We start from the raw sequence: 27,967 nt of genomic DNA on the forward strand, positions 1-27,967 counted from the left end.
ATAGATAGATAGATAGATAGATAGATAGATAGATAGATAGATAGATAGATAGATAAAATTGAAAAAGAGTTTAAAGCGAAAAAATGAGCACTTGTTTCTCATGCTCACGTCTTTGTTTTGAGTTTGTTTATCTAATAGAGGTGGGTCCTAGGGTGTTATGTTTGTGTATATAAAGCTTTGTTTCTATTTACACATTTCTTTCTAGTTCCTCCAGACATACCGACCAATTTGAGTTGCATTGTGCCCGAGGGGAAGAATATGCAGTGCCGGTGGGACCCGGGAAGAGAGACATACCTGGAAACCACCTACACTTTGAAGTCCCAGTGGTAAGTTCCTCCAGCATGCCGGCCCCGGCTGGATTATCACACCCTGTGGCTGGGACTTGTCAGTAGCAGTGTTAGGTGAGTATTTGAACAGCTCACACCTGACAGAAGAATTGTGTGCTCTTCGTGGGTGCCGTCAGCAGTGAGCAGTGTGCATACTGCCCAGTGTTGCCTTCCAGAGAAGCCCAGCCATGGTCCGCTTGTAGGTACTGCAACACTATCTCCAGATGATGGCCTTCAAGCCCACCACAAACTATCTGTCTTAGTCGGTGTTCTCGTACTGGGAAGAGGCCATGACCATGGCAGCTCGTTTACAGGAAAACATTTAATTGGGGCTGGTTTGCATTCAGAGGTTTAGTCCACTGTTGGCAGGGTCAGGAGCGTGACAGTGTGCGGGCAGAGATGGCGCTGGAGGAGCTGAGAGCTCTACATCCAGATTAGCAGGAACAGGGAGGGAGAGAGAGACACAGACACACAGACACTGGGCTTGGTTTGAGCAGTTGAAACCCCAGACCACCCCTCGTGACACTCCCTAGTGACCAGGCATTCAAAAATCTGAGCCTATGGGAGCCTTTTGACATATTTAATGTCAAACTTCCAGCTAGTATGAATCTACTCATTTCTCTCATAAAATGCTTTCTTATGAAAATAGTTTTGGATTAAGATTTTTAAAAAAACTTCCCTAACTTTTAAATTGATAAATTCTTCTCTTTCTTAAGTGACAGAGTCTACCTGTTCCTGTTTTCTTTCCATACAATTCATTTACTTTTTGGGTGTTGTGTAACATTTTCTCATTCCTTTATTTCCTAAAAATTGTTATGTGTATCTATTTGGTCAAATTTGAGTTGGATTTCTCTTTCCAAAAATTTCACTCACAGGGATGATGTGGTCTCCTGCATTGTTTTTCTTTTTCTTCTAGCATTATGTTGCAGGCTGGGGAGATGATTCAGTCAGTAAAGTGACTCTTAGCTCTGGTACAAGCACGAGGCTCTTAGCTCTGATAACTAGTACCCACACATCAGATGTGGTGGCACAGCTCTGTGATTTCATCTGCGAGGAGAGAGATACAGAGATAGGCTGGAGCCTACTGGCGCCGTTAGTGTGACCCTGTCTTAATACATGCAGGAAGACACTTGACTCACTGGCCTGCACGCTTGCGTACATGCACACACACACACAACATTGATTTCTAGTGTTGCTAGCGTTAACAGTCTATTTGTTTGCTGCACACGAAAGCTAAAAGAATAGTGAATATCTACACAGCGCTATCACCTAGATTCTGCAATTACATTTCACTAGAATCGCTTCATCACATGCATGGGCGGTCTTCATCCAGCAGTCAGTGCATGTCTTTCTGTAGTGATTTCATAGTGAGCTGCAGGTCTTGGTAGGCTCGAGAGTTGAACATTCCAGTGTTCACACTATTGGCATCAGTAGTTAAGTGTACTAAACTTTGCATATAGTGAGAGTCAAAGATCTAAGGTGGATCTGTTGTGCAGCAGTTTTGACAAGAGAGACACCGGTAGAACTCACATGTTCCCCTGAAAAATTTTCTCGTGCTTCTCTGTTAATCCTGATTCCCACCCCAACCTGTGAGGCAGCTACTAGGGCTGAAGCAGCTCACTTCCCCTTTTCTGTCCTTCTGATGTTGTTGAGCACTTGTCAGTGTTCATTATTTACGAGTCACTAAATTATAGCGCTTTGTTTTATGTATTTTATTTTGCAGTTCTTGATATTCTAACAAGTGCACCCCTGGTACTTTGCAGGTACTCTGCCTTTGAGCTATACCTCTAGTCTCAGGGTTACTTGATTGTTCTTGCATACAAAAATATCAGGGGCAGCCGGGTGTGGTGGTGCCATTAATCCCAGCACTCAGGGAGGCAGAGGCAGGCAGATCTGTGAGATTGCTGTGAGTTCGAGACTGGCCTGGTCTACAGGGAATTTCCATGACAGCCAAAGCTGCATAGGGGAACTCTGTCTCAAAAAACCAAGAAATGAATAGATAAGTTTAAAGAGTGTGCGTGTGTGGTGCATCTTGAACTTGTGTTGACATTTTCAACTTTGAAAGGGGAGTATAGTTTTGTTTTGTTTTCATCTATAATCCATGAAACAGCCGTCTTCTCTTTCTGCACTGAAATGCTAGTCCCAACAATATTAAAGCATGGTTGTTACTATTCCCCACGATAGACAGGAATGTAATTCCAGAAACAATTCCAGGGTTAGCATTGGTGATAATATGTCTAAAAGCAGTTTTAAGATTGCTTCTCTCCAAAATACATATAGTTAAGTCATTTTAAAGCGGTTGAAATTAGGCTGGAGAGATGACTGAGTGGTTAAGAATGCCTGTGGCTCTTCTAGAGGAAGAGTTTGCTTTATCTTAGTAAGCAAGGCTTAATTTACATGAATGTTTTAAACTGAGGCATAGCTTTCTGAATAGTGCAAATATTCTGTGTTTGACAGCAATCAGCAAGTGGTTCCTTGGTTTGGCTGAAAAGGTAGAAAAATTTGGGGGTCTTGAGAGAACTCCCCTAACTAATCTTTTGTCAACCTAGCATATTCTGAATAGAGAAAGACATTGCTGGTTTAGTAGGGATTCTGTTTTAAGGAGAAAAACTACAAATCCTCTCAATCTGTTGTTTCACTCTGAAAGTGTTAAATGGACGAAATAATTCCTGAGCAATTGTACTGTCTTCATAGCTTGATGAAGTTTCACATCCCTCTCAGTCCTGACTTTGGGCCCATGTATCCACGCTGCCTACTTGTTAGGTACTTACTACTCAGCTTGGTTATTTGATAGTGAGAACACAGTGCTTGTACTTAAAAGAGAAGCCAGTGTTACTTAATAGTAGTCCCAAAGCATAGCCTTTGTATATGCAAAGAGAAACTAATGGGCGGTTTTCTTTAAGTGAAAGACAAAGTTCTTCAACAAAAATCACATGCCATGGTTATTTTAATCTGCAGTAAGGACAAATTTACTCTGTATAAGTTTGTATAGTATGTGATACTTAGTTAATATAGAAAGGGGTCAAATCTGTGGCTGGATGATGTGAACAGAAATCATGCTCCAAGTGAAAGCAAGGCATTGCACCAGGAAGCACCAGGTCTGCAGGCGACTTCTTAAGGGAAGCAGCACCAAGCCACTTACTGCAAGGAAGGGATGGCTGTGCACATTCAGAAGCGTGTTTAGATTGGAACATGTGCAACCTACTCAAGAGGCTGTCTGCAGATAAAGAAGAAACTGCTGTTACCTTTGCAGGTGCCCAGGAGAACATACAGTCTTTAAGGCGTGGAGGCATTACCAAAGCACAGAGCATAGGTACGTGCTCTGCTACTCTGGCCACAGTTCAAGACATAGGATTAAGCCTAGTGTAGTGTGCAGAGTGAAGATGGACATGCTTATCCACCTGTGTTCTGGTAGCAGAGTTATAATGTGGAGGTGACAGCCCTCCTGTCTGCGAGGGTTTTATCAGTGCTTTATCCCAGAAGTGGGAAAATCCTTGCAAGAAGGGTTTGAGAAGATTTAAAGTCTTACTAGCAGTAGATGGCACATCTGCCCGTTATCACGGTGTCCAGTAACGTTTTACCTCTTCATATAGACTTGTTTGGCTGGTAGAGACCATGGGTATTGATTGTGTTCAGTCAGCTACTGATGGAGACCCTAGTTTGTACCTATGCAGTGCTGTAGAGGATTCACTGTGTCTAGGTTGGTAACAAGCATAGAGTTGCGGTGAGTGAATTCAAACTAGAAACTACATGTATGTAAATGCCTGCTGGCATGTTGACAGAGTGAGGGTGTGAATGCTTTTCAGAAGTTTACAAGGGAGACAGGGGACTCGTTTACACCGCAGGTAAATTGGTAGAGAGTGATTTCCTGACATGGGGAACAGCATTGAAAGCTATTGAATGAGGAATGGCCCACCTTGACGCGTCACCTACAGAAGACAGAACCAGCAGTTAAAGAAACAACCTCAGAGAACAAAGCTTCGAGAACTTAGGGAGTGTGCAGAGTGTTTGAATTTAGACACTGACGAGCGAAAGTGTAGAATATAATCCTCGGAGAAATACAAGATTAAAGGTATCCTGATCAGCAGCAGATCACAGCCTTCCTAAGCAATTGTTTGGTGAGTTAAAGACAAGCAAGTTGCAATTACAGTGTTCTAGAAGCTTCCAGCGAAACACTTTAAGTAATAAGACCACTAACCATGGACATCATCTGCCACAAGTACAAAGCCTAGATCAGGCGTCACGGCATGATCTAGGATCACCTGAAATGGATGCTCCTTACCTTAATTGATATTCTATTGCTGGGAAGAGACCAAGGCCAAGGCAACTCTCATAAAAGAAAACAACGCTTGCTTACGGTTTCAGAGGTGAGCTGCTTATCGTGGTGGCAGGCAGGCAGGCGGGCTGAGTCCCAGAGAAGCAGTGAAAGTTCTACGTCTGGATTCACAGGCAGCAGGAAGAGAGAATCACTGGGCCTGGCTTGGACTTTTGAAAGCTCAAGAGTTTACCCCCATGACACATTGCTCTGACAAGGCCATACCTTTTCCAGCTAGGCCACAGCCCCTAAATCTTGTCATGTAGCATCACTTGCTGATGACTAAAGTATTCAAATATATAAGCCTATGGGGCCATTCTTAACTCAAAAACTGCCATGGCCACCTTTCTGGATTACTGTCAGGTCATTAATTGTCCCATCGTTGTCTCATAGGACTGACATCATTTACCTCAGTTCTAATCTTACATGCATTATGTCATCCTACCACATAACGAGAAAAGTGAGCACACTATGGTATTTAGGGAGAGACTGCATTTACTTAACTGACTATGTTAGAGTTCATCTGCCATGCTTAGTTTAGAGATTAAATGCCATCATGGTGAAGTGTGTGTAGAAACAACAACAACAAAAACAAAACAAAAAACAAAGTATACCTAGGGCCTCCTGAATGAGGTGATGCTATTCTGAGATCACAAGGAAATAGATAATCTTTAGCAAAGGACCAATAAGGACATAGCATGAAGTTCTAAAATGAAGCTCTCTTAAGTGTAGAAATAATGTCATAGGTGTAGACGGAATGCAGTTTTAAAAGCCTGACCTGCTTGTGGTGTGCAGCAGTTCTTTGCAGAACTGCAACAGCCTGGGTCACACCCAACGTTTATGTAAGAACTTTCCACCTTTATATTTTCAAATCCATTTCTAATTGCTGTTTCTTCCAACTATATTTAGGGCAACAGAGAAGTTTCCTGATTGTCAAACAAAGTATAACACCTCCTGCATGGTGAGCTATACTCCTGTCTATTTTGTCAACATTGAAGTCTCGGTGGAAGCAGAAAATGCCCTTGGGAAAGTCTCCTCAGAGCTCATCAATTTCGACCCCGTGGATAAAGGTACCTATAAGCCTGAATTTTGAGACTTTGTCAGATGACTCGGTGGTCTGTAAACTATTTTTCAGACCTGGATTAATGTAGAAATGCTTATTGGTATGGTGATTTTTATAATATCATTAAATGTAATTTGGGAACTGAAAAATAGCTGTAGTCTCGCCACACTCACGGCTGTTTTCAGTTTGCTTTTGGAATGTTTTATCATTGTTGGTTTTTTTGTTTCGTTTGGCCTTACATAGCCCAGGCTGGCTTAAACTGGCTGTGTATCTGAGGCTAACATTATGGACTGCTGACCCTGCCTCCCACTTAAAATGTTACCTTCTGTTACTTATTTACTTTTCATATACCACTGCAATCACAGTGACTGTCTTGTTCTACGTTTATTTTCTTTTTAAAATGTGATTTGTCATAAAAATGTCAGCATTTTTTTGTATCAGCATCTGGAAATTAACAAATATACTGAACAGACAAGGAAAACTTTCCTTAGAATCTTTTTTTAAATATATAGCAAAGCATTATTTCTGGAGAAATTTCATTTGGTAAAAACTTTATAATGAAAATCTTATAAAGATCATTGTTTGACTTTGTAGTATATGAAATTATAAAAGTAAAGAATGACCAACATTAGGACTTGTTTTATTCTTCAGTGAAACCCAACCCACCACATAATTTATCAGTGAGCAACTCAGAGGAATTATCCAGTATATTAAAGTTAACATGGATCAATTCAGGTTTTGGTGGTATTTTAAGGCTGAAGTCTGACATTCAGTATAGGACCAAGGATGCCTCAACTTGGATCCAGGTAAATTGAAAGTTGCTGTTTATCTAATAGCATGGGGTTTTGTTGTTGTTTGTTTGTTATGAACTTATAAGGATATTAAGCCTATAACCTTTTATTTATTGTGTATACAAAATTCTGTCTGCATGTATGCCCGAATGACAGAAGAGAGCACCAGATCTCATTATAGATGGCTGTGAGCCACTATGTGGTTGCTGGGAATTGAACTCAGGTCCTCTGGAAGAGCAGCCAGTGCTCTTAACCTGAGCCATCTCTCCAGCCCAGCCTGTAACCTTTGTACTACTTTCTGCTACTCCACTTATCTTACTGGCTCAGAATACAATCACAAAAAGCAACAAAACAATTGGGTTCATGACTCAGGGTGTATAGAGAGGATATATTTTTAAAGTTCTTCAAAGTATATTTTAATGTTATAGAGTCTTAATTCAGTAGCACACACACACACACACACACACACACACACACACACACACACAAAAGAAAAGCCACCAAACTTAACATCTATTTTTGTATCCAATACTGAAATCTCAGAGTGGCAGGAAGAAGTCGTTATTTGTATGTATTTCCTTTCCTTCTCACTCCCAAATATCTATTTGGCTAGCTTCTGCTTTTCCTTCCTTTTTTTTTTTTTTTTTTCAATATTTATTTATTTATTCTCTCTCTCTGTGTATACGTGTACACATCACAGCATATATATTGAAGTCACAACTTAATGAAAGCAGTCTCTCTACTGTGTGGCTTCAGAATCCAGCTCAGGTCTTCAGATCTGGTGACGGGCACCTTCACTCTCTGAGCCAAGTCACCCGCCCTAGCTCTCCTTTTCTTGAGGGGTTGGCTAGCTTCTGTTCCCTGGCAAAGGTACACCCCTTTCCTCTGCACACTAATCTTGTCATGGTGTGCTGCCCTGTCTGATTTCACTGTGGACTCCCATTCCATCTAACTTCCCATGAGCTATTGGGAGGATCTTGATGGGAAAGAAAAGGGATAGAATTGAGCATGTGTTTATTTTTTCTGTGAACTAAAGTACCTAACAATGTTTATGGACTCTTTTTTTTCAGGCTCTTTTTTTTTTTCTTTAGACATAGAGTTAGTAACAATACAATTCCTAGAGTAGTAATCACTCAGGATTCAAGTATTCAGGCTTGCCTATAGCTTTCTACTAAGCCTTCTTGAAGTGTTTTGTGTTGTTTGTTTTGTTTATATGTTTGGGTTTAGTTGTTTGCTTGGTTTAGTTCTTTGAGACAGGATCTCACTTTAAATAGAACTAGAACTTGCTACTTGCTATGTCTTCAGGTGTTCGGTCCTCCTGTCTGATATTACAAGCACACGTCATCTCTTTCATGTTGAGAATCCTGAATATTGCTGGTCCATACAAAAAAGAAAGAAAAGATGAATGGAACCTGTAGATTGTCGTATTTTTACCTCAATTTCTTCTGTTCTTTATTAATCTTGTGTTAAATTGATTTTTAAAAGTTTACTCAATTTAGGAAACCTTATTGGGGGTGTTGATGTTGTTGCTCAATTTGCTTTATTTTCAGGTCCCTCTTGAAGACACAGTGTCTCCGCGAACGTCATTCACTATCCAGGACCTCAAACCTTTTACAGAATATGTGTTTAGGATCCGCTCCATAAAGGAAGATGGTAGAGGCTACTGGAGTGACTGGAGCGAAGAAGCACATGGGATCACTTATGAAGACCGTAAGTAAATAAGGGATGAAGAGGACGCCAGTGGAATTCTGCCTGCGCACTGTGTTGCTAGGTTTTAAAGATATAGCCCTCACTGCTGCCTACGCAGGATTATTCTAGTCAAGCTGTACTGTTCTGTTCTTTCATTTTTAAGGACATCATGAAAAGAACTTGATCTGTGTTATTGACAGAATAAATGCATTTGATACCTAATTAATTTACATTATTATGAAAGACTATTTTAGATATTTAAAAACCATTCACTTAACTTTGTTCAAGGAAGGTAGTTCTAAGATGTCGCTAACTACAGAATTGTATCCTAACTCATGAAAACCACACTGTCAAAGCTGGCTGTGGTGGTACATGTCTTTAACCCAGCATTGGGGAAGCAGATTTAGGATGATTTCTGTGAATTTGAGTTCCAAGCCAGCCAGGGCTACACAGTGAGACCCTGTCTTTTTTTAAAATTATTTTTTATTTTTATTAATTACAGTTTATTTACTTTGTATCCCAGGTGTAGCCACCCTCCATTCCCTCCAATCCCACCCTCCCTCTTTCCCTCTTCTATGTCCCTACCCCAGTCCAATAATAGGGGAGGTCCTCCTCCCTTTCCATTTGACCCTAACCTATCAGGTCTCATCAGGACTGGCTTCATTGTCTTCCTCTAGGGACTGACTGGTAAGGCTGTTCCCCCCTCAGGTGGAAGTGATCAAAGAGCCAGCCCCACTGAGTTCATGTCAGAGACAGCCCCTGTTCCTATTACTGGGGAGCCCTCTTGGACACTGAGCTGTCATGGGCTGCATCTGTGTAGGGGTTCTAGGTTATCTCCATGCATGGTCCTTAGTTGGAGTATCTGTCTCAGAAAAGAACCCTGTGCCCAGAATTTTTGGTTCTTTTGTTCTCCTTGTGGAGCTCCTGTCCCCTCCAGGTCCTTTTGTCTCCCCCTTCTTTCATAAGAATCCCTGCACTCTGTCCAAACTTTGGCTCTGAGTCTCAGCATATGTTTTAATATCCTGATGGGTAGAGTCTTTCAGAGGTCCTCTCCGGTAGGCTCCTGTCCTGTTCCCTGTTTTTTCCCTCTTCCGATTTCCATACTGTTTGCCTTACTAAATGAAGATTGATCATCTTACCCAGGATCCTCCTTGGTTGGCTTCCTTAGGTGTATAGATTTTAGTATGATTATCCTATTTTATATGTCTAATATCCACTTATAAGTGAGTATATCACATGTGTGTCTTTCTGCTTCTGGGACACCTCACTCAGGATGATCTTTTCTAAATCCCACCATTTACCTGCAAATTTCATGATTTCCTTGTTTTTAATTGCTGAGTAGTATTCCATTGTGTAAATGTACCACAATTTCTATATCCATTCCACCGTTGAGGGACATCTGGGCTGTTTCCAGCTTCTGGCTATTATAAAGCTACTGAGAACATGGTTGCGCAAATGTCCTTGTTGTATACTTGAGCATCTTTTGGATTTATGCCTAGGAGTGGTATAGCAGGATCTTGAGGTAGCACTATTCCTAATTGTCCGAGAAAGCACCAGATTGATTTCCAGAGTGATTGTACAAGTTTACATTCCCACCAGCAATGGAGTAGGGTTCCCCTTTCTCCACATCCTCTTCAGCATGTGTTGTCACTTGAGTTTTTGATCTTAGCCATTCTGATGGGTGTAAGGTGAAATCTCAGGACATCCTGTCTTAAAGCCAAAATAAAACACTGTCAAAATATGTTACACATTTTTATTTTTCTTACTACCATTTGATAAACCCTTGGAAAAGGAATAATTTGGGATTTGGGTCGGTTTGCTTTAATGTTCCTTTTTTTCATTACTGATTAAATTATAATTATACATACTCTACTGAACATGAAACATAATGGTGTAGGGTCTAAAAAGGGTCTCTGGGTCTGGAGAGGTAGCACTTGTTACTCTTTCAGAGGCCTGGAGTTCAATTTCCAACACCCACATGGCAGCTCATAATCTCTAATTCCAGTTGAGAGGCTCCGACCCTCTTCTGGTCTCCACTACCCTACATACGCACTGTGTATAGACATATATGCAGGCAAACACCCACATACATAAAACAAAAATAAGTACATCTGAAAACGTAAGGCTCTCCTAACAAAGTTGCAGCATCACAGCCACCTGTGTAGCCACAAGGAGCACGCCTTCGCTGTTGATGCAACTTTTTGGACCTTTTCCTACCAAAGTCTCGTAAGAACAACTTTAGCTTACCAAACCCCATTCCTTCACACCATCTTGAAGAGGTTTAGGTCACCGTGTGAACTAAGACTGTCAAGGCAGAAATGTCCCCTTTTGTAAGGATTTTCTCTCATAAGCACAGTGAAGAAAGCAATCTTACTATGATCATTTTGAAAATGCTCAATAAAATGATTAAGCTCCTTTGGCTTCATCAGGTTTTGTTTTGTTTTGTTTTGTTTTTTTCTGTAGAGGGGGAGAATGGGGAATTTGTGCTTTGTAACAAGGGCTGGCTTTAAACTCTCAGCAGTCCTCCTGTCCCAGCTTCCCAAGTGTTAGGGCTGTACACGAGTCACCACGTCCAGATGTTGATGGGAATTCAAGTGGGTTTTTAGAGGTTTGTGGGTCCATTTGTTCAGGTTCATGAAACACCTCAGAATGTAGGCAAAATATGGTTAAATGAGCGGTCAGCACTGTCTAGAGAGAGCCATCTTAGAAGGCACCAGATGAGGCATTTCTTAAGCCCCAGCGTGAAGCTTCTAGATGCCGTTCATGTTAAGAGCTGTCTCAACGTGAGGTGCGCACTTCCTGTGCACACCATGTTCTTTTCTTGTGTGGGGCACCATGCTAGTGCGAGAGATCTCAATGTCCTGTACCAGAAGTTTTTCAGAGACCTTCGTGCCAGCCTGTCTCCTCATTCTCTCCCGTGTGCTGTCACTTTCTTATAACCGGTACCTCACCAGGTGGCTTTCATTCGAGTACTGTTTGTTTTAGTGAACACTGTCTTTCAGGTGTTCTTAACACAGCTCTGAAAAGGCAGGAGTTTTTTTTGCTTTGTTGATTGAAATGGGCTATGCAGCCCACGCTCAGTGCTGGTCATAATCCTCCAGCTCCACATCTCCAGTGCTGAGGTAATGAGATGCCTTGCTTCCCCACCTCCCACAAGCAGTTTTTCACATAGTTACAGTGTTCGCTCCCTCTCTTCAGTTCTGTTTCCTTGTTTTCAGTTATGTTTTCTTATTTTTATTATCCATTCTTTAACATCATCCATTATTGTTAATCTGTTACTGTACCTAGTTTACAAGTTAAACTTTAGCGTGAGTAATGTATCTGCAGGAACAGCAGTGTGTTTACATGTATATATGTATTGAAACATTCAGTACTTGTAGTGCCTGCTGTCCACGTGGGGCCCGAGAACACAGCACACACAGACTAGAGGGGCTGCTGCACTAGCATGTGATCCGTGGGTCCCGGTGCGCCCAGCTGTCCTTTCATATGATGCCTGTACGATTGTAGACTGTGGCCACACACCAACATGTGGATTTACAGTTTCAAGTAATTTAATTTCACTATCTTAATTGCTATTGGAAGAAAAACTTTCTTTTTAAGACTTGATTCTTTTCTGTCCACCATACTAACAGGAATGCACATACATACAGACCCCACTTTTTTTTTTTTTTAACTCAGTACTGTCAAGTGATTATTCAAACTTCTTAAATTAGGTCTGATGGCATGTTCTTAGAATCTCAGCTATTTGAGGTTGGAACATCATGGCTTCAGCCTGGCCAGTCACAGGGTCCCATCTCTGTTTAAATGACAGCACTGAGGTCTAATGTAAGAGAGGACGTACTAGTCAGTGGAGTGAGAAAAGATTTGCGTAAGTCTAAGTAGTGGGTTTGTTGACCATGAAGAAGCAATTAGAACAGACAAGTGAGAAGACTAGTGAATGGAGAAGGCTGGGGAGGAGGCTGCAGTGCAAGGGGAAGGCGTTTATGTGAAGCCAGTGACCCACCCAAGCAGAAGAAACAGCGTGCAGACACAAACTGGTAGTGCTGCTTTCCTATCTACTTATAGGAATATACTTATATCTCTGTAACATTAAGATTAGAAAAGAATTCCATTATAATCAACAGCCAAGCACCATGCCACAGGCCTAAAGTCCCAGCTGCTCAGGAGGCTGAGGCACAAGAATCATTTGCACCTACAAGTTCTGACCAACTCTGGGTAGCATAACAAAACCTCATCTCAAATAAATAAGAAAGATGATGACGATCTGAACTGTGAGCTTTCAGGACGTTTGAAAGATACAAGTACATTCTGTTACAGTTGGCCTGCTGTTATAAAGAGAAATGTTGTGTGACTGAAGACCAAGACCAATAAGAACAAAGGAATTACTTCAGAATTTAACTGTATGGGTAGTATAAAAAGCATTTTATTTTATGAAGTTTGTGTTTTCTTTAGGACCATCTAAACCACCAAGTTTCTGGTATAAGATAAATTCATCCCATACTCAGGAATCTCGATCTGCACGGCTCATATGGAAGGTAAAACAACAGTAACAACAACAACAACAACAAAAATGCATTTAAATGGTATTTTAAATTGTTTTTAACACATCTTTATTCTTTGCATCCTGATTTCCTCTGGACATTTAATAATGTTACTGTATAGAAACAGAAAGCTTTGTATAGCTAACGAAGAGTTCAGGAGCTCAGCTGGCCCCTCCCTCGGGATTTCAGCACAGTTCATAGAAAGGTCTCCTCTGTAGGCACAAGGCCGGCGTTCTGAACATGTCTGAACTCACTAGGGGAGCCCCTAGGAAACAGAGAGGCTTGGAGAAAATGTGGGCCTCACACATGCTTCAACACATCATACTTTAAAAGGTAGAAAACCGCTGAGGTGTAAATAATGTAGACCAATATTGCAGCTGTGCAGAACAATGCAGAACCTGACGCTAGGCATGCTACAACCCTGGTCCAGTTGAAGGTTTTTTTTATTTGTTTGTTTGTTTTTATTCTTTCTTAGTGAGTAGTACTAAATTCAGAGTGAGCTCAGGTGAAGAGATAGCGCAGCAGTTAGCACAGGCTGTCTTTCAGAGGATCCAGTTTTGGTTCCTAGCACCCACGTGGTAGCTTGCAACTGTGTGTAACTCCAGTTTCAGGGATCTAGCATGCTCTTCTGGCCTCCAGCCATGCACACAGCTCACTTACAGACATGCAGGCGAAACACTAGTATTCATAAAAATAAATAATTTTTTTAATGAGTTTGCCTTTTCCTTCTAATTAAATATTTACAGGTTTGACATAATGGCAGAATTTGTGGACGTGAAAAGTTGATGAAATAATTTTTGCTAAACTTTTATTATAGGCATTACCTCCTTCTGAAGCCAACGGAAAAATCTTGGATTATGAAGTGATTCTTACACAGTGGAAATCACTTTCCCAGAATTACTCAGTCAGGGGTACAGAATTGATAGTAAATCTCACCAATAGTCGCTACATAGCATCTCTGACAGCAAGGACTAAGGTCGGCAAGTCAGATGCAACTGTGCTCACCATCCCCAGCTCCTACTTCAAAGGTGCGTAGTGGTAAGGCAGTGCCCCGACTGTGGGTGCCAGGGTTAAGTGTGGACAGGGTCCCGGAAGGCAGGCTGGATCAGCTGCTCTCTGTGGTCATGATTGCAGTGAGGAGGCTCCCGGCATCAGCCCTTACAAAGTACCTCAGCCCTGTGTGGGTCATTTAATTTTCAGCTAATAATTCACGCAGGTGCTTCCTGATAATTTAACTGACCTTTTGAAATACCATACCCAAGGGTCTGAGAACTTCTTTGCATGAGACATGAATATATTGTCTGTCTCCAGCTGTGAAAGACAAAGACCCAGTTTATGTAAATACATAAAACTCTTGGAGATTGGGGGAAAGTGAGAATTTGAGTTTAAAAATAAATTGACTACCTGTGTGAAAGTGCTTTTTGATTTTGGAACGTTATAAACCACATGCTTTGGATATGATTGTAAGATGATACTGAAATGTCAGATTTGTGAATGTTGCCTGATTTTATCTGCATTAAACTTTGTTTTAAAGCTTCTTACCCTGTTGTGGATCTTAAAGCATTCCCAAAAGATAATAAGCTCTGGGTAGAATGGACTCCTCCACCTAAATCTGTGAGCAAATACATAGTTGAGTGGTGTGTGTTGTCGGATGAAGCCCCCTGCACCCCAGACTGGCAGCAAGAAGATAACACTGTGAACAAAACCTACTTAAGAGGTATACCTAACCATTTAAGTACATGTCACGTGTCTGACTCCTTGAGACAGTTTCCTTTGCACGCTTTTGGTTTCTGTTTCCTGGTTTGTTTGTTTGTTTTACAATTTATTCATTTTTTTATCTGATTGTAGCCCCCTCCCTCATCTCCTCTTGGTCCCATCCTTCTTCTCTCTTCCCTCCACCCCCTTCCCCTAGTCCACTGAAAGGTGGGAGTTCTCCTTTCCTGCCAACTCTTTTCTGTTTTCTAGGTATTGTGAGCCACTGAAAAGACTCAGAGCCTCATTAGTAACTAGATGTGTGGGCTGGAGAGATGGCTCAGAGGTTAAGAGCACTGACTATTCTTTCAAAGGTCCTGAGTTGAATTCCCAGCAACCACATGGTAGCTCACAACCATCTATAATGCGATCTGGTCTTCTCTTTTGGTGTGAAGACATACATTCAGACAGAACATTTATAAATAACAAATAAATAGTTACTATATGTGTGACTATTGGCAAGTTATGCTTTAATACTTAATCTCTCTGAACTATAGGGTCTCTGTAAAGAGAGAAGGGCTAATGCTTTTCTAAAATAAAAATAAAAAATATTGTATTACTTTATTAACAAAAGGATACTAACAAAATTGTAATAGAAAATCAAGGCAGGCCTTTATAACCATTTGGTTGTTGTTATGTGTGCTTAACTCAGTGAACTCTGTCACCTTCCAGATATAAATATAAAATAAACAGGGATGGCTCCGGAAAGAACTGGTGCTTTCCTTATAAAATGGTAGTTTGGTTCTTTCCAAGCTGCTGTTTGAAGTTAGTAATCTTGGATGTCTCCTTTGTCAGCCTTACCAGATATAAACCGTGGAGTTGGGGAGCAGCGACCTGGAGAGCTTAAAGACTGTAGGGTCAAAGGTTTCAAGGCTCAGTACCCAGAAAGCATCATTATTAGAGCTGAAATTTAGAATGGCTCATGTTTTGGTAATAGATATTAAGAAGAGGTAAAATTGCTCTTTTTAGGAAGACAAAAGGTACATATAATTTTATGAGTGTCAGTGAAGGAACTAGAAATTCATGTTGAAGGTATAAACAGTGCAATAACCACTTTATTATTTGGTAGATGTAATACATAATTTATAAAAGACCACATTTAACTGTTTGCCTACTAAACCATACATTAGTTGTCTGCTAAAACTACTTTGATAATTTGGAAGGATTAGAAATACCGTATTTAAGATTCTTTTCTTTTAAAATTGAGGAGGAAGCAGCCTTAATTCACTTTTTTCCAACTCCACTCACTAGCCACAGCTGTCTAATAGTTACTGCTCTTCCCTTGATGTGACCGTTGCAACTTGGCAGTTCTCAAAATTAGCTGAAATCGTGTCTTAGTGTTCTAGTGTTGTGAAGAGCCACTATGGCCACAGCAGCCCTTATAAAGGCAAACGTTTATTGGAGCTGGCTTCCAGTGTCAGAGGTTTAGTCTATTTTCATGGTGTGGGGCATGGCAGCGTGCAGGCAGACATGATGCTGCAGGAGAGGTCTGTATCTTGAACAACAGGCAGCAGCAGGAGACTGAGTCCCACGCTGGCCATGGCTTGAACATACAAAACCTCAAAGCCTTACTCCGTAATGACACACTTCTCCCACAAGGCCACACCTCCTATTAATGCCACTCCCCACGGGCCTATGGGGCCATCTTCTTTCAAACCACCACAGATACCTAAGCTGTCCAGAATAATCTGAAGTGTTTTACTAATCCTGAACATGAAGGTAGTCACTCCTTCTGTTCACAATAGAAATGCTTTTTATATTTTTTGGTTCACTGTATTGACAAAGTAACTTTATTTTTTTGTTGTCACTTAGATAGTTCATCATAGCTTTGAACTCACAGTATAGCAGAGAGTAGCTTTTAGCTCTTCATCTTCTTCCCACTGTAGCCATCTGAATGCTCGAATTACACAGCCAACATTTTACTATATTAAATTTGTGTTTGGTGTACTTTTATTTGTATAAAACTGCAGGTTTTAGAAGAAAGGAAAATAAGTGGTCATGAAATTAGCAGGTAAAATCTCATTTGGGGTAAAATTGCTTTCTCTGCTCTTGTAGGCAGCCTGCTGGAGAGTAAGTGCTATCTGATCACAGTTACCCCCGTCTTCACCAACGGGCCAGGAATACCAGGGTCCATAAAGGCATACCTCAAACAAGCCGGTAGGTCCTCCTGCTTCCTTTGAAAACAATGCGTGGAACATTCACAAAAACATTTTGCTTCTCTAAATAAGAACCCCCAACGGGTAGTGGTGGCGCAGCGCCGGGGAGGCAGAGGCAGGTGGATCTCTCCAAGTTCAAGGCCAGCCTGGTCTACAGAGTGAATTCAGGGCAGCCAGGGCTACTCAGAGAAACCCTGTCTCGAAAAAACAACAACAAAACCAAAACAAAAAACACAAAGTCCTTATTATGTTCAAATAATTTTATCATGAAGACCCTTTACTGTTACTTCCTAGACTTTAATGCTTTTCAGTTACAAATGCATTTGCTGTCTTTCAGCACCTTCTAAAGGACCTACTGTTCGGACAAAGAAAGTGGGGAAAAACGAAGCTGTCTTAGAATGGGACCAACTTCCTGTTGATGCTCAGAATGGATTTATTCGAAACTACTCTATTTCTTATAAAACCATTGCAGGAAATGAAATTGGTAATAAAATTGTAGCGATTTCTAAGACGTGTTACTAAAGCTTTTCTTAAGTTTTTAAATTTTAAATTTCTCATAGAATGTGTCTTATATGTCCTTAGCAGATACCTGCAGATGTCTCTTATAGTTATGTTTCTGACTTTCTTAAGCTTTTGTATTGTTGGCTGGTGGAAGGGCTCAACAGGTAAAAGCACTTGCCACCAAGCCTAATGATCTCAGTTCAATGCCTCACGTGCTGGAGGGAGAGGGGAGCAAATTGAGAATCGATTCCCACAAGTTGCCCTTTGACCTTTATACACGCACAGGCACGCATGCGCGCGCGCACACACACACACACACACACACACACACACACACACAGAGTCTCTGTTGTACACGCACAGAGTAAATTAATGTGATTTGACAAAGACTTTAAACTTTAAATACACTGTTTTGTCCTTAAAGAATTTTCATTTATAATTGCTTGCTGAAAAAAAGTAATTTTAATTTTAATGCTTCTCAATGCCAAATATAGGGCAGAGAAATAAAAAACACTGTGTGAAAGAGATGTTGTTTTCCCTTTCAGTCGTGAATGTGGATTCTTCCCACACAGAATATACCCTGTCCTCTCTGAGCAGTGATACGCTGTACATGGTACGAATGGCAGCCTACACAGATGAAGGCGGCAAAGACGGTCCGGAATTCACTTTCACAACATCAAAGTTTGGTAAAAAACCACGAAGTTTTGTCTATTTTAAGTTTAATTTGAGTAGAAATAGATTTACTGTGCTAAAATGTTGTTTGAAAGTGCACCATCGGGGGATGGCGGCAGCTCAGTGATAGAACGCTTACCGGCATTAAAGCGCTGCTTTCATCTCCAGCATGGCTGAGAGATTTCCTAGGATGGGCGTGTATCAGGACGTTGACGTTTATCTGTGCCTCATAGGAACCCCTCTCCCGCTGGCCTGCTCAGCTGAGTGGCGAAGCTCCCCTGCGCTCTGACCTAGAGCATACTGACCTTGCTCGGGAGGTCCTTTTTCACAGGGTGCATCGTGTCCCTTCTCGGGCTTTCCTGCCCTTGCTCCTCTGCTTACAACAAGTTGAGAAACTAGCCTGGCTTATTCGCTGTCTTTCTCAAGTCAGTGTCCAGCCCTGCCGCTCCTGGGGAAGCTGCCTGATGTCACTCATCAAGGACCCACGTCCTGTCCAGTGCTGGATTTTAGCTTCACCTTCTTTTTTTTAAATTTTAATCTTCAGCACAGAATCTGCAAATTCCCCGGTATCCCTGGTTCTTACAGCTGTGCTTTTGTTTTTCTGTGTGTGTTGCACTTTTACAGTCTCTGTTCTGCAGAGCTCTGTTACTGGCCCAGAGTGCTCATTTAGACTCCCTACATGGCTTCAGTAACCCTCTTCTCCCTGCTACGACCTTCCAGCTATTTGCACAAAACAGAAATTTAGTTGGAATTACAATAAATGTCTTTGTATTTTTCCCTTGCATAATCAAAGAAAGTTGGGTTGCTTGTGCCTCGTTCCCCTTTGGGATCAGCTTGCCTTTGACCACAGGCGCATCACTCCCTCCACCCTGTCCTTTCTGACGAACAGTCATCGTTACATCGTTACATCCTTAATGTCTCACGTGGCCGCTGTGTAGCCTCCCTGGAGACTACGTACATTCTTTTTCTGAAGCACTGTAGATTTTTTTCTTATTTTATTGAAACTGTATTTGTAATTCCCCAAATGCTACTGGTCTTTAGTAATGTCCATGTTCATTGTTGAATATAAAGATAATCTGTGGATATGATGACATAAAATCCTGATCTTTCCTACAGGGAAAACCCAGTGTAGTTTCTGGAATGAGATGCTATGTGATAACATGTTAATAGACCCATGACAGTTCATTCATTTTAGAAAAAAATAATGAAACTTTAGCAGTATTGCCCTAGTTATAAAAATAATTCACTATATGAAACTTCTATAATACATTGTAAAGAGAAATATAAATTTGTTCAAATTCCATTCTTAAATATAATCTATCAGTCTCTTTGCTATTTACATTTAAATGGACCAGTAATACTAAAACTAATTTATAATTTGATTTTTGTTGTTGTTGTTATTGCCTATCTGCAGTTTCTATTACAGCTTCTGCAAATGGCTTGGGAGTCTTGCCCCAGAAGACTTTAGCTTAGTTGAAGGAATACCTCCAAAAGTAAACAAACAGACCTATATGGGCAATTTAATTAGTAAACAATACAAGTCTAAAGCCATCAGCAGAGGGTGTTTTACCTTTAAAGAAGGTTCCTGGAGGAGACAGAGCTGCAGTTGTGGTGTGGAAACTAGGCTGAAGAGGGCATCTTAGAGAACAACACGCACAGGGCCAGGACAGGCACGTGAGCGATCAGAGCTTCACTGAGCAGCACTTCTGAGAGCTGCTGTGCCTAAGTTAGCATAGAGAGCCTTCATACTCAGGCATTAACACATGAGCAAGTGCGATGCTGTGTGTCTAACAGCACTGGGGGAGGGGTGAGATAGGAGGCTCACAAGTTAAGTCTAGCCTGGCCTGCTTAGAGTCTCTGACTCAAAAAAAAAAAAAAATTAAAAAGCCAACCAATAGTTTATTCCCAAGTGTTGCACTTATTTCTGCTGGCCTTCATGGGATGTAGCGTTACTTACAAGGGGTTATGTGTGATTTGAAAAAAAAAAAAACTAAGAAAACACTGTTTCTGAAGGGTACTCTTTTTTTCCTATAAAAAGAGTAATGAAAAGGAGTTAACTACACGATAGAGTGCAAGCTTGGTCTGTGCCGGACCCAGTTCAGTTGTCAGCATCAGGGGAAAGGCAGGTGGAGGCGGCCGGAGGAGTTAACCACGAACAGCCACAGGAGATCAGCGTCGAGCATCTCATCCTCTCTCCTTCACTCGTTTAAGTCCTATTCTAAAAGCTGTAGAGATTTGTGTGCTGTTTAGGAATTCCGGGTTGCTTTGTATCTTAAATATGTTTTTTGTTTTTGAGGCAGTGTCTGTAGTGATATAGCCCAGGCTCGAGTCTGGCCTCAAACTCCCAGTCCTGCTTTCACCTCCTGCATCCTTGAGACCACAGGCAAGCGCCTCTGTGCCCGGCTTTGATGCTTTGTAAATGAGTTCTCTGCTTGTGCTGCCCTCATGCCTGTGAACCTCTCTCCCTAAACTCTTGGCCCCGTAGCAGACGTATCATCATTTTGATGATTATTACCCAGTAAGCTGAACTCACTTTCCCAGCCAGTGTGTGGTTTATACTTACTACACAGCCAACTTTGCAACGTAAGGACAAAAGGCCGGGATTAACCAAGGACAGAGCAGGGAAGAAAAGGTACCGCAGAACCTGAAAAAGCGACAGTGTGGGTAAAGGGAATATACAGTTTGTCAGTAATCTGTAGTGCAGGCACTTGGAGGACAGAAGCGCCTGAGTGGGTTCCACAGTGAGTCAGGCCAGCCTGGGTACACTGTAAGACCCTGTCTCCGTAAACAAAAATCAGGCAGGATCCAGTGAGGACGTTATGTTTTGTCCTGTTTTTGTATGTGTTAACAGTTATTTCTCATTATTCCGTTTGTTTTTTTAGCTCAGGGAGAGATAGAAGCCATCGTCGTGCCTGTGTGCCTGGCGTTTCTCTTGACAACGCTGCTCGGGGTCCTGTTCTGCTTTAACAAACGAGACCTGTAAGTTGCCATTTACATGATGGTATTTAACTGTTTGGCGTTTACACCTGAGCCCCGGTTGTGCGTGGATGCTTACCCACCACTCACACATGCCCACTCCCACAAAGTGTCCTCCATCGTTTCACTCTGTCCCGTCTCAGCGCCTGCCCCGCACAGACTAGCCTGTTCTCAGTTGCCACAGCGTTGTCTTATCTAGAATTTCACGTGCATGGGGTCAGGTGGCTTGCAGACTTGGGTGGGTCTCACATTTAGCAATTCTGGAGCTCATTCCTTCCGTTGCTTACGTTGCTTTTTCCCCGGTGTGCTGCTGAGTCATGATCTGTAGTGTGGCTGTGTGAGAGACTTTCAGGTTTCTAACTCTCGCCTATTGTTTATAATACTGCTGTGGATATCCCACTCCAAACTCTGCATGGGCTTGTTTTCATGGCTCTCAGGTAATTGTGTTAACTTTGTAGAAGCCGCCAGAGCAGGGCGTGCAGCTCCATGGTAGAGCATTCATGTGGCGTGTGCAGGGCTCCACTTCCACTTCTAGCACCGCAGGAAGAGAAGAAAGCAAGACCCCAAGCTTTCTCATGTCTACAAGTGTTCCCGCATCATTAGCCCTTGGTACTGAGGCGGTCAGTGTGGGTGTGGCCTGACCAGGACTGACCAGGGCTCACTGTGTTTCGTCTCCATTACCCTGACTACCAGTGCTCTGGTCCTGAGTTGCCTAGCTTCTGTGTGTCTGCTGCAGTCTTTGTCCAATTTTAAATTGGGTTGTTTTGCTACTATTGAGTTGTAAATGTTTTATTTGAGAACAAAAATTTTTGTCAAATACATGGTTTGCAAATTTCGTCCCAGTTTGGGTATTTTGTTTTCTTAGCTATGACTTTGGGGAAGCAGAAGTTTTTAATTTTAAAGTCCCCTTTCCTAGGCTTTTCCTCTGGTTCTTACATTTGGTAGCCTTTTTAAGAAATCCATCTACCCAGGCTCAAAACTTCTCATCTAGGAGTTCAGTGGCTCCATCATCTGTAATCCATTCTGAATTAATTTGGGGGCATCATAGGTCAGTCAGGTTTCTGCCCCCCCCCCCCACTTTATTCTATTGATTTTGAAAATAGCTCTCTTTTCAAGTAAATATGTTTGTTTCTGTAAGTCCATATTTACTTCTAGACTTTCATTTCTGATCCCCCGAACTGTTTATTCTTTTTCAGTTTTTAATTTTTTGAGAGTGGGTTTTATATAGCCCGGACTGGTTTTGGATGCCTGTTCTTGCTGCTCCCGCCTTCTGAGTGTTGGGTTTGCAACATGAATGAGCTACCACTTTCATGTCGTCTATCTGTTCCACAATATCTTAACTCTTTTGGGAAAACAACAGGCTTACCATACTTTACTTGGAATCTGTATACTATGTTGATCTAATTTTCTGACTGGATTTCTGACAATTGAAAGTTAAATGTCTTTTCATTATTACATGCTCTCCTATATATACCTTGCTTCTTTTCAGAATTAAAAAACACATCTGGCCTAATGTTCCAGATCCTTCAAAGAGTCATATTGCCCAGTGGTCACCTCACACGCCCCCAAGGGTAAGATGCTATCTTCTCCTTATTTTTAATATTCAGACTTGTTTATTAGGATTCATTTGTGTAGTTTAACCAAAAGATACTCTGTCTGAGTGAAAATAAAATATCAAGTAAATGACAGTAGTTAAGATAATAAATCCTATTCTAGCACACTGTTTATTGTAGCATGTTTATGCCAACATTCCTCATACTGTTTGGTAAAGACAACAAATACTTTGTTGAAAACGGAAACTGAGCACATGCTACACAGGGTTCTGAGACTGGACATTAAGTCCTGTCTAACATCATCTTCACACTTAGCAGACGAGTTCTGGGAACTGAACTAGACTCTTCACGCCTAACATACCCTAGAGGAGAAATCCTTCCTATCACCATAGTAACCCTGAGCTTAACAAATCATACCTGTAAAGCTGTATGAAACCTCAGTTATTTGTGTTGAAATTTTTAATGCTTTCAAGGCTTTTTCTTACCTGTTTAATTCTAGGCTGCCTACTCTTAAGTATGAAATATTCAGTACTATTTATAGTACTCTTTGCTTACAATAATATTAATTTGAAAACTGGAAATAGAGACTGATTCAGACTTCTTAGTTTATATTGTTTATCTGCAGGTCAGCTGCTTATAGAGAATTTCTGGGATGGATGGTTCCTATCCCTGAAAGTCACTGAAATTTCAAAGATGCACTAGCTCTTAGAAGTTTTAATTTTAAAAGGTCATAATATAGGGCCTAGAGAGATAGCTCAGTGGTTTAGGATGTCAGAATATGCCCAGAGTAATCATTCTTTTTATTTTACCTTTTCCAGCACAATTTTAACTCCAAAGATCAAATGTACTCAGATGGCAATTTCACTGATGTAAGCGTTGTAGAAATCGAAGCGAACAACAAAAAGCCTTGTCCAGATGATCTGAAATCACTGGACCTGTTCAAGAAGGAAAAACTGAGTACGGAAGGCCACAGCAGCGGCATTGGGGGCTCTTCGTGCATGTCGTCTTCCAGGCCCAGCATCTCCAGCAGCGAGGAGAATGAGTGCGCGCAGAGCACCGCCAGCACGGTGCAGTACTCCACCGTGGTGCACAGCGGCTACCGGCACCAGGTCCCCTCAGTGCAGGTCTTCTCCAGGTCTGAGTCCACCCAGCCCCTGCTGGACTCGGAGGAGCGGCCGGAAGACCTGCAGCTGCTGGACAGTGTGGACAGCAGCGAGGAGATCTTGCCCAGGCAGCAGTATTTCAAACAGAACTGCAGTCAGCCTGAAGCCAGCCCAGATAGTTCACATTTTGAAAGGTCAAACCAGGCTTTGTCAGGCAGCGAGGAGGGTCTGATCAGACTGAAACAGCAGCAGGGTTCAGATCCCATCTTGCAGCCCTGTGGGTCTGAGCAACGGAGCCTGTTTCAGGAAAGTTCGGCCGCACATGCTCTTGGCATGGGGACCGATGGACAAGTAGAGAGATTTGAATCTGCTGGAATGGAGACAGCAAATGATGAAGAAATCCCCAAAAGCTACTTGCCACAGACTGTAAGACAAGGCGGCTACGTGCCACAGTGAGAGACTGACCCTGTAACTTCAGCAGCACCTGTGAAGAAGAGCTGAAATCCTTGTGTGGGACTTCAGATGAAAACGCATCTTCACTCCTGGAGATGACCGTTGCCCTGAAGGACAAAGCCACAACTACGCCACCTCCCTCCCAGAGTACCTGGGCTCCTCCTGCAAGCACTACATGAACTGACTTGGTTCTCTGGATGGCTGAGGGACTGTGTGCCGGATGTGCGCGCTGCAGAAAACAAAGTGTCTGAGAGTTACACAGCTTTTTGTTTTGCTACCTAGAAAACAGGAAATGTCCGCGGGTGGCAGCATAGTACAGCTGTGCTGGAGTTAATGAGACTAGTCATCCAGGTGCCAGGAGCAGACGTCTACACCTTCCTCGGCCAACAGCATCATTTAAAAGTGCCATGGGCCACACTGTCCAGATTTTGTCATCTGGCAAAAGACATAGTCGGGGCAGGCTCGTTTCTGATTCTGCCAATTACAGAATATTGTCTTGCTCCCTGCTGTTGGTGTCTGCTGCCAGCTGTTACTGAAGAAAGGGACGAATTTAAAAGATGAGCAATGTAGAATACCCATTTTCTTAATATTACCCAAAACCTTACAAAAACCTGCTTATTATTGATTACCTCTTTCAAAGTGAAGTACACCGACCCTGTAGAGGGCACTGATAGAGCTAGCAATGAACGCCATAACCTATCTTGAACATTTAAAAACTCAATGTTTTTTTTACCCCCTCTGACAGAGTTTCCCTATGTAATGGAGCCTGGCCGTTTTGCAACTCCCTCTGTAGGCCAGGCTAGCCTTGAACTCAGCGATCAGATTCACCTGCCTCTGCCTCCCAAGTGCTGAGATTAAAGATATGAGCCACCACCGCCCAGCTTAAAAAATTGCTATTGTTAAAGGCTTAAGGTGTTGATACTTCTCTGAGTGTAGATAAACACACCAAGGATGATGATTCCAGAGATGGGCTGAGGAAGCACTATATACAGAAAGTTCAGCTTTAAACTGTTTTAATTATTCCACCTTATCTTTATTTTCAAAAATAGCAGGAGGTGCTTGCTGGAGGGCGCCATTCCCCACAGCCACAAGCATCATCCCAGAACGTGCCCTGATCTCAGCAACCACTGAGGTGGTGGAGGTGGCAGAGGTCCTCATACAGAGCTGATGAAGCCAGAAGGCTTTTGTTAGTTTGCTGGGTGGGGATTTGAACTCATGGCCTTGAACATGGTAGTCACACTCTCTAGCTCTGAGCTACCTGATCACACATCTCATTATGTTATTTAGGCTCAAGTGATCCTCCTGTCCCAGCTTCCAGAGTATTTGGGACTTTGGGTATGTGCTGCCACACCCAACAAAATATGGTATTTTTAATATCTGCCTTTTCTGATGTAGACTTTTACACAGGATTTAGGAATATCTTAAACCTATTCCGTCTAGTTGCTTTGTTAAGGAACAGTCCAAGCCTCCAGGGTTTAGCACTAAAGCCATTCCGTCTAGTTGCTTTGTTAAGGAACAGTTCAAGCCTCCAGGGTTTAGCACTAAAGCCATTAATGTATTTGTGCCTAACTTCCCAGTGTGACATGGAGGAGGCTAAGAGTAGATGCTCAGTGTACAAGAAGTGACCGGGCTCCATTGGTGGCTGATCACCAACAGCCGTGCCCACAGGAAGAGTGTTAAGAGTTTCAGACCGTGGACACACTTAAATTGTTTATAAAGGTTACAAAACAAACAGCTAAGAACTGATACTCATTCAGTTGGATGCAGTTTTACCTGTTACTCTCAGAATGTTGTTTATATTAGATTTGCTGATAGGTTATCATTTATTTTTTTATAATAGCTAATACTTTTCTGAGTTTTTTCACATGTGTAATCCTTGTGAGACAGTAAATGCTTTGTTCTCATATTTAGTTGCCCTCTTGGCAAAACCAAGCTGAAGTTGGTAAATTGAAAATAGGGGATGAGTCAGGCACAGAAAGGTCAGACAAGGGTCAAAGAGCCCAGAATTCACACTACAAGGTAATGGTGTCATCACCATTCAAGTTGGACGTCGAAGCCTGGTCCGGGTCAGGGCTGAGTGCTCTGTGCATATATGTGTCAGGAAAGTAACATGATAAATTTCTCATTTTCTCCCTGTAAGTGGTCTAGTTACGTTGCTGTATTCGTGTTTAGCTGTACCTTCTTCCTTCAAACAGCGCTGTGAACATTTAGTGAGAGGTCCACACTGGGAGTGCTGGTTCTCCAGTGAGTTCATGAATGAGCATAAGAGACCTTCGGAGGAGCCTCACGGAAGCAAGTTTGCATGCTGATCCCCTTCAGAACGCGCCTCGGTGATCCCAGCCTCCACCAGCAGAGAGGGTGGGGCCATTGCTGCATGAACTCTCACCCCGGGGATGTGTGATGGAGTACCTTCCTTTGCTCTAAGAGAAAAGTCATAAACCTATCTTCAAGGCAGACTTTGCAGCATGCTTAAGAGGAATCTGGATGCATGTGCCTTGTATTTTAGCTAGGCAGAGAAACTATTCTTTATATAAACCAGTCTAATAAAGCTAGTTGTGCAGTTACTCTTTTAATTCTTTCATGCGTAAAGTACGGTATAAAATAAGACAGAAAACAGCCTCTCCCATGACCAAAACCAGTTCACTGATTCTAATGTCTCTTTAGGATTCAGAGGAAAGGGGAGGTTTGATGCTAAATCACTATTATAAAACTGTAGAACTTTTATCTTTTATCCACTCAAACAAAATCTTAATCCTTTTGAAAACATGAATCAGTACTCAGGAACACAGATAAGTGGAAGCAGGCAGAGAAGTGCCCCCCCACTTCTGTCTGCTCCCCATCATGTCTCCTCTTCACTCCCCATCACGTCTCCTGTCTGCTCTGTTCTTTGAGTTTCAGCAAAATTCTTGATGTGTGTTCAGCAGCTCATGTGTTGGTTTTTTGTTTGTTTGTTTTTCAAGATAGGGGTTTTCTGTGTAGCGTTGGCTGTCCTGGAGCCTCCTGGGATTAAAAGCGTGCACCACAGCAGTTCTTACTAATAAGTCTTTTAAGAAGTGTGGTTCTTACTGTGCACTTAAAGTAATAGTTTTTACAGGACACTATCAAAGCTTGTGTTTAAAGTTAATATACCTTTAGGCATCACATACTATTTTTAAAGCTGTCCTTTTTTTTTTTTTCTTTACCCACATAATTAGTAAAACTATGGCATAAATTTAAACCTAATCGTAGGAGTCCTCGCTGTTATTAACCACGTATACACGCCAGGAGACTTCAGCCTGTTGTGCTCATTCTCTCACGTCCCTGAGTTTGTTTTAAACACAACTTCTGTTTAGTAAGATTTTTAGTGAGATGAGTAAAATCAGTAAACTGCAAAAAAAACCCTCAAATGTCACTAAAAATAATCCCTTAGGCCAGCTTTCTGCTGTAGGTATTACTGTTAGATTATTGTGCCCAGGTAATACATTTTTTAAAAATGTGCCTTCCATTAATTAGAAAACACAAATGCTGTTACGTGAGTAGAAAAATGTGATAGTACCGAGGTGAGATTCTGCAAACCCTGCAGCTTAATGCTAGCGTGTAACGGGCTCTGCGCTCTGCCAGCCCAGTGTGGCGACAGGCAGCAGCCATGGCTCCCCTCTGTGCTCTTGGCTCTCAAGGTTGCCTGCTGTTTTAACCCCCACCCCCACCCCTTCATTGCTCATAATTACCTCTGTAGGAAGTTGCATGTGCTAAGTATAACCAAAGCTATCATTTTTACGTTGACTCCCCCAAATGGCTTTCTATATCAGCTCTAATCCTTTAAGTAAATTGAAGAACGAAATTGTCTTTTCTGTTTTGGTATTTATCAGTACCGATATCGGTGAATATGGGTCTCAGTTTCGATGATGTTCTGTGGCTTTTTAAAGGCTCCTTTGGCTTAGTGGAGTAGGAGTTAGCATAAAGGGACACACCGCGTTGGCCTCAATGACATACGACACAGTCACAGTTTTCAGATTCACTCCATAAACTGCAATTCCAACCTCTTCGCTACCCTCTGTATTTGCTCAGGGACCAACTGTAGAGGTGCTGCGCCACCT

General features: G+C 42.0%; 1 protein-coding gene across 4 annotated transcripts in view; it reads left to right on the forward strand.

Annotated features, from left to right (window-relative positions):
* The window catches only part of Il6st (interleukin 6 cytokine family signal transducer), a 40,922-nt gene extending 14,479 nt beyond the window's left edge, over positions 1-26,443 (forward strand). For 3 of the 4 annotated variants that reach the window (XM_055603218.1, XM_055603219.1, XM_055603220.1), the window contains 13 exons: positions 206-326; positions 5,551-5,711; positions 6,356-6,510; positions 8,046-8,205; positions 12,637-12,719; positions 13,543-13,753; positions 14,260-14,442; positions 16,533-16,634; positions 16,971-17,117; positions 17,680-17,820; positions 20,689-20,785; positions 22,272-22,353; positions 23,154-26,443. In XM_055603218.1, coding sequence (XP_055459193.1) covers positions 206-326; positions 5,551-5,711; positions 6,356-6,510; positions 8,046-8,205; positions 12,637-12,719; positions 13,543-13,753; positions 14,260-14,442; positions 16,533-16,634; positions 16,971-17,117; positions 17,680-17,820; positions 20,689-20,785; positions 22,272-22,353; positions 23,154-23,894 — 2,384 coding nt within the window. In that variant the 3' untranslated portion in view covers positions 23,895-26,443. Of the gene's footprint in view, positions 1-205; positions 327-5,550; positions 5,712-6,355; positions 6,511-8,045; positions 8,206-12,636; positions 12,720-13,542; positions 13,754-14,259; positions 14,443-16,532; positions 16,635-16,970; positions 17,118-17,679; positions 17,821-20,688; positions 20,786-22,271; positions 22,354-23,153 lie in introns of those variants that run through there. The other variant, XM_055603221.1, reaches the window with a different exon arrangement.
* The last annotated feature ends 1,524 nt before the right edge of the window (positions 26,444-27,967 follow it).

The sequence above is a fragment of the Psammomys obesus genome, unplaced genomic scaffold, assembly GCF_907164565.1.
Source record: "Psammomys obesus unplaced genomic scaffold, mPsaObe1.curated_primary_1811, whole genome shotgun sequence".
NCBI lineage: Eukaryota > Metazoa > Chordata > Mammalia > Rodentia > Muridae > Psammomys > Psammomys obesus.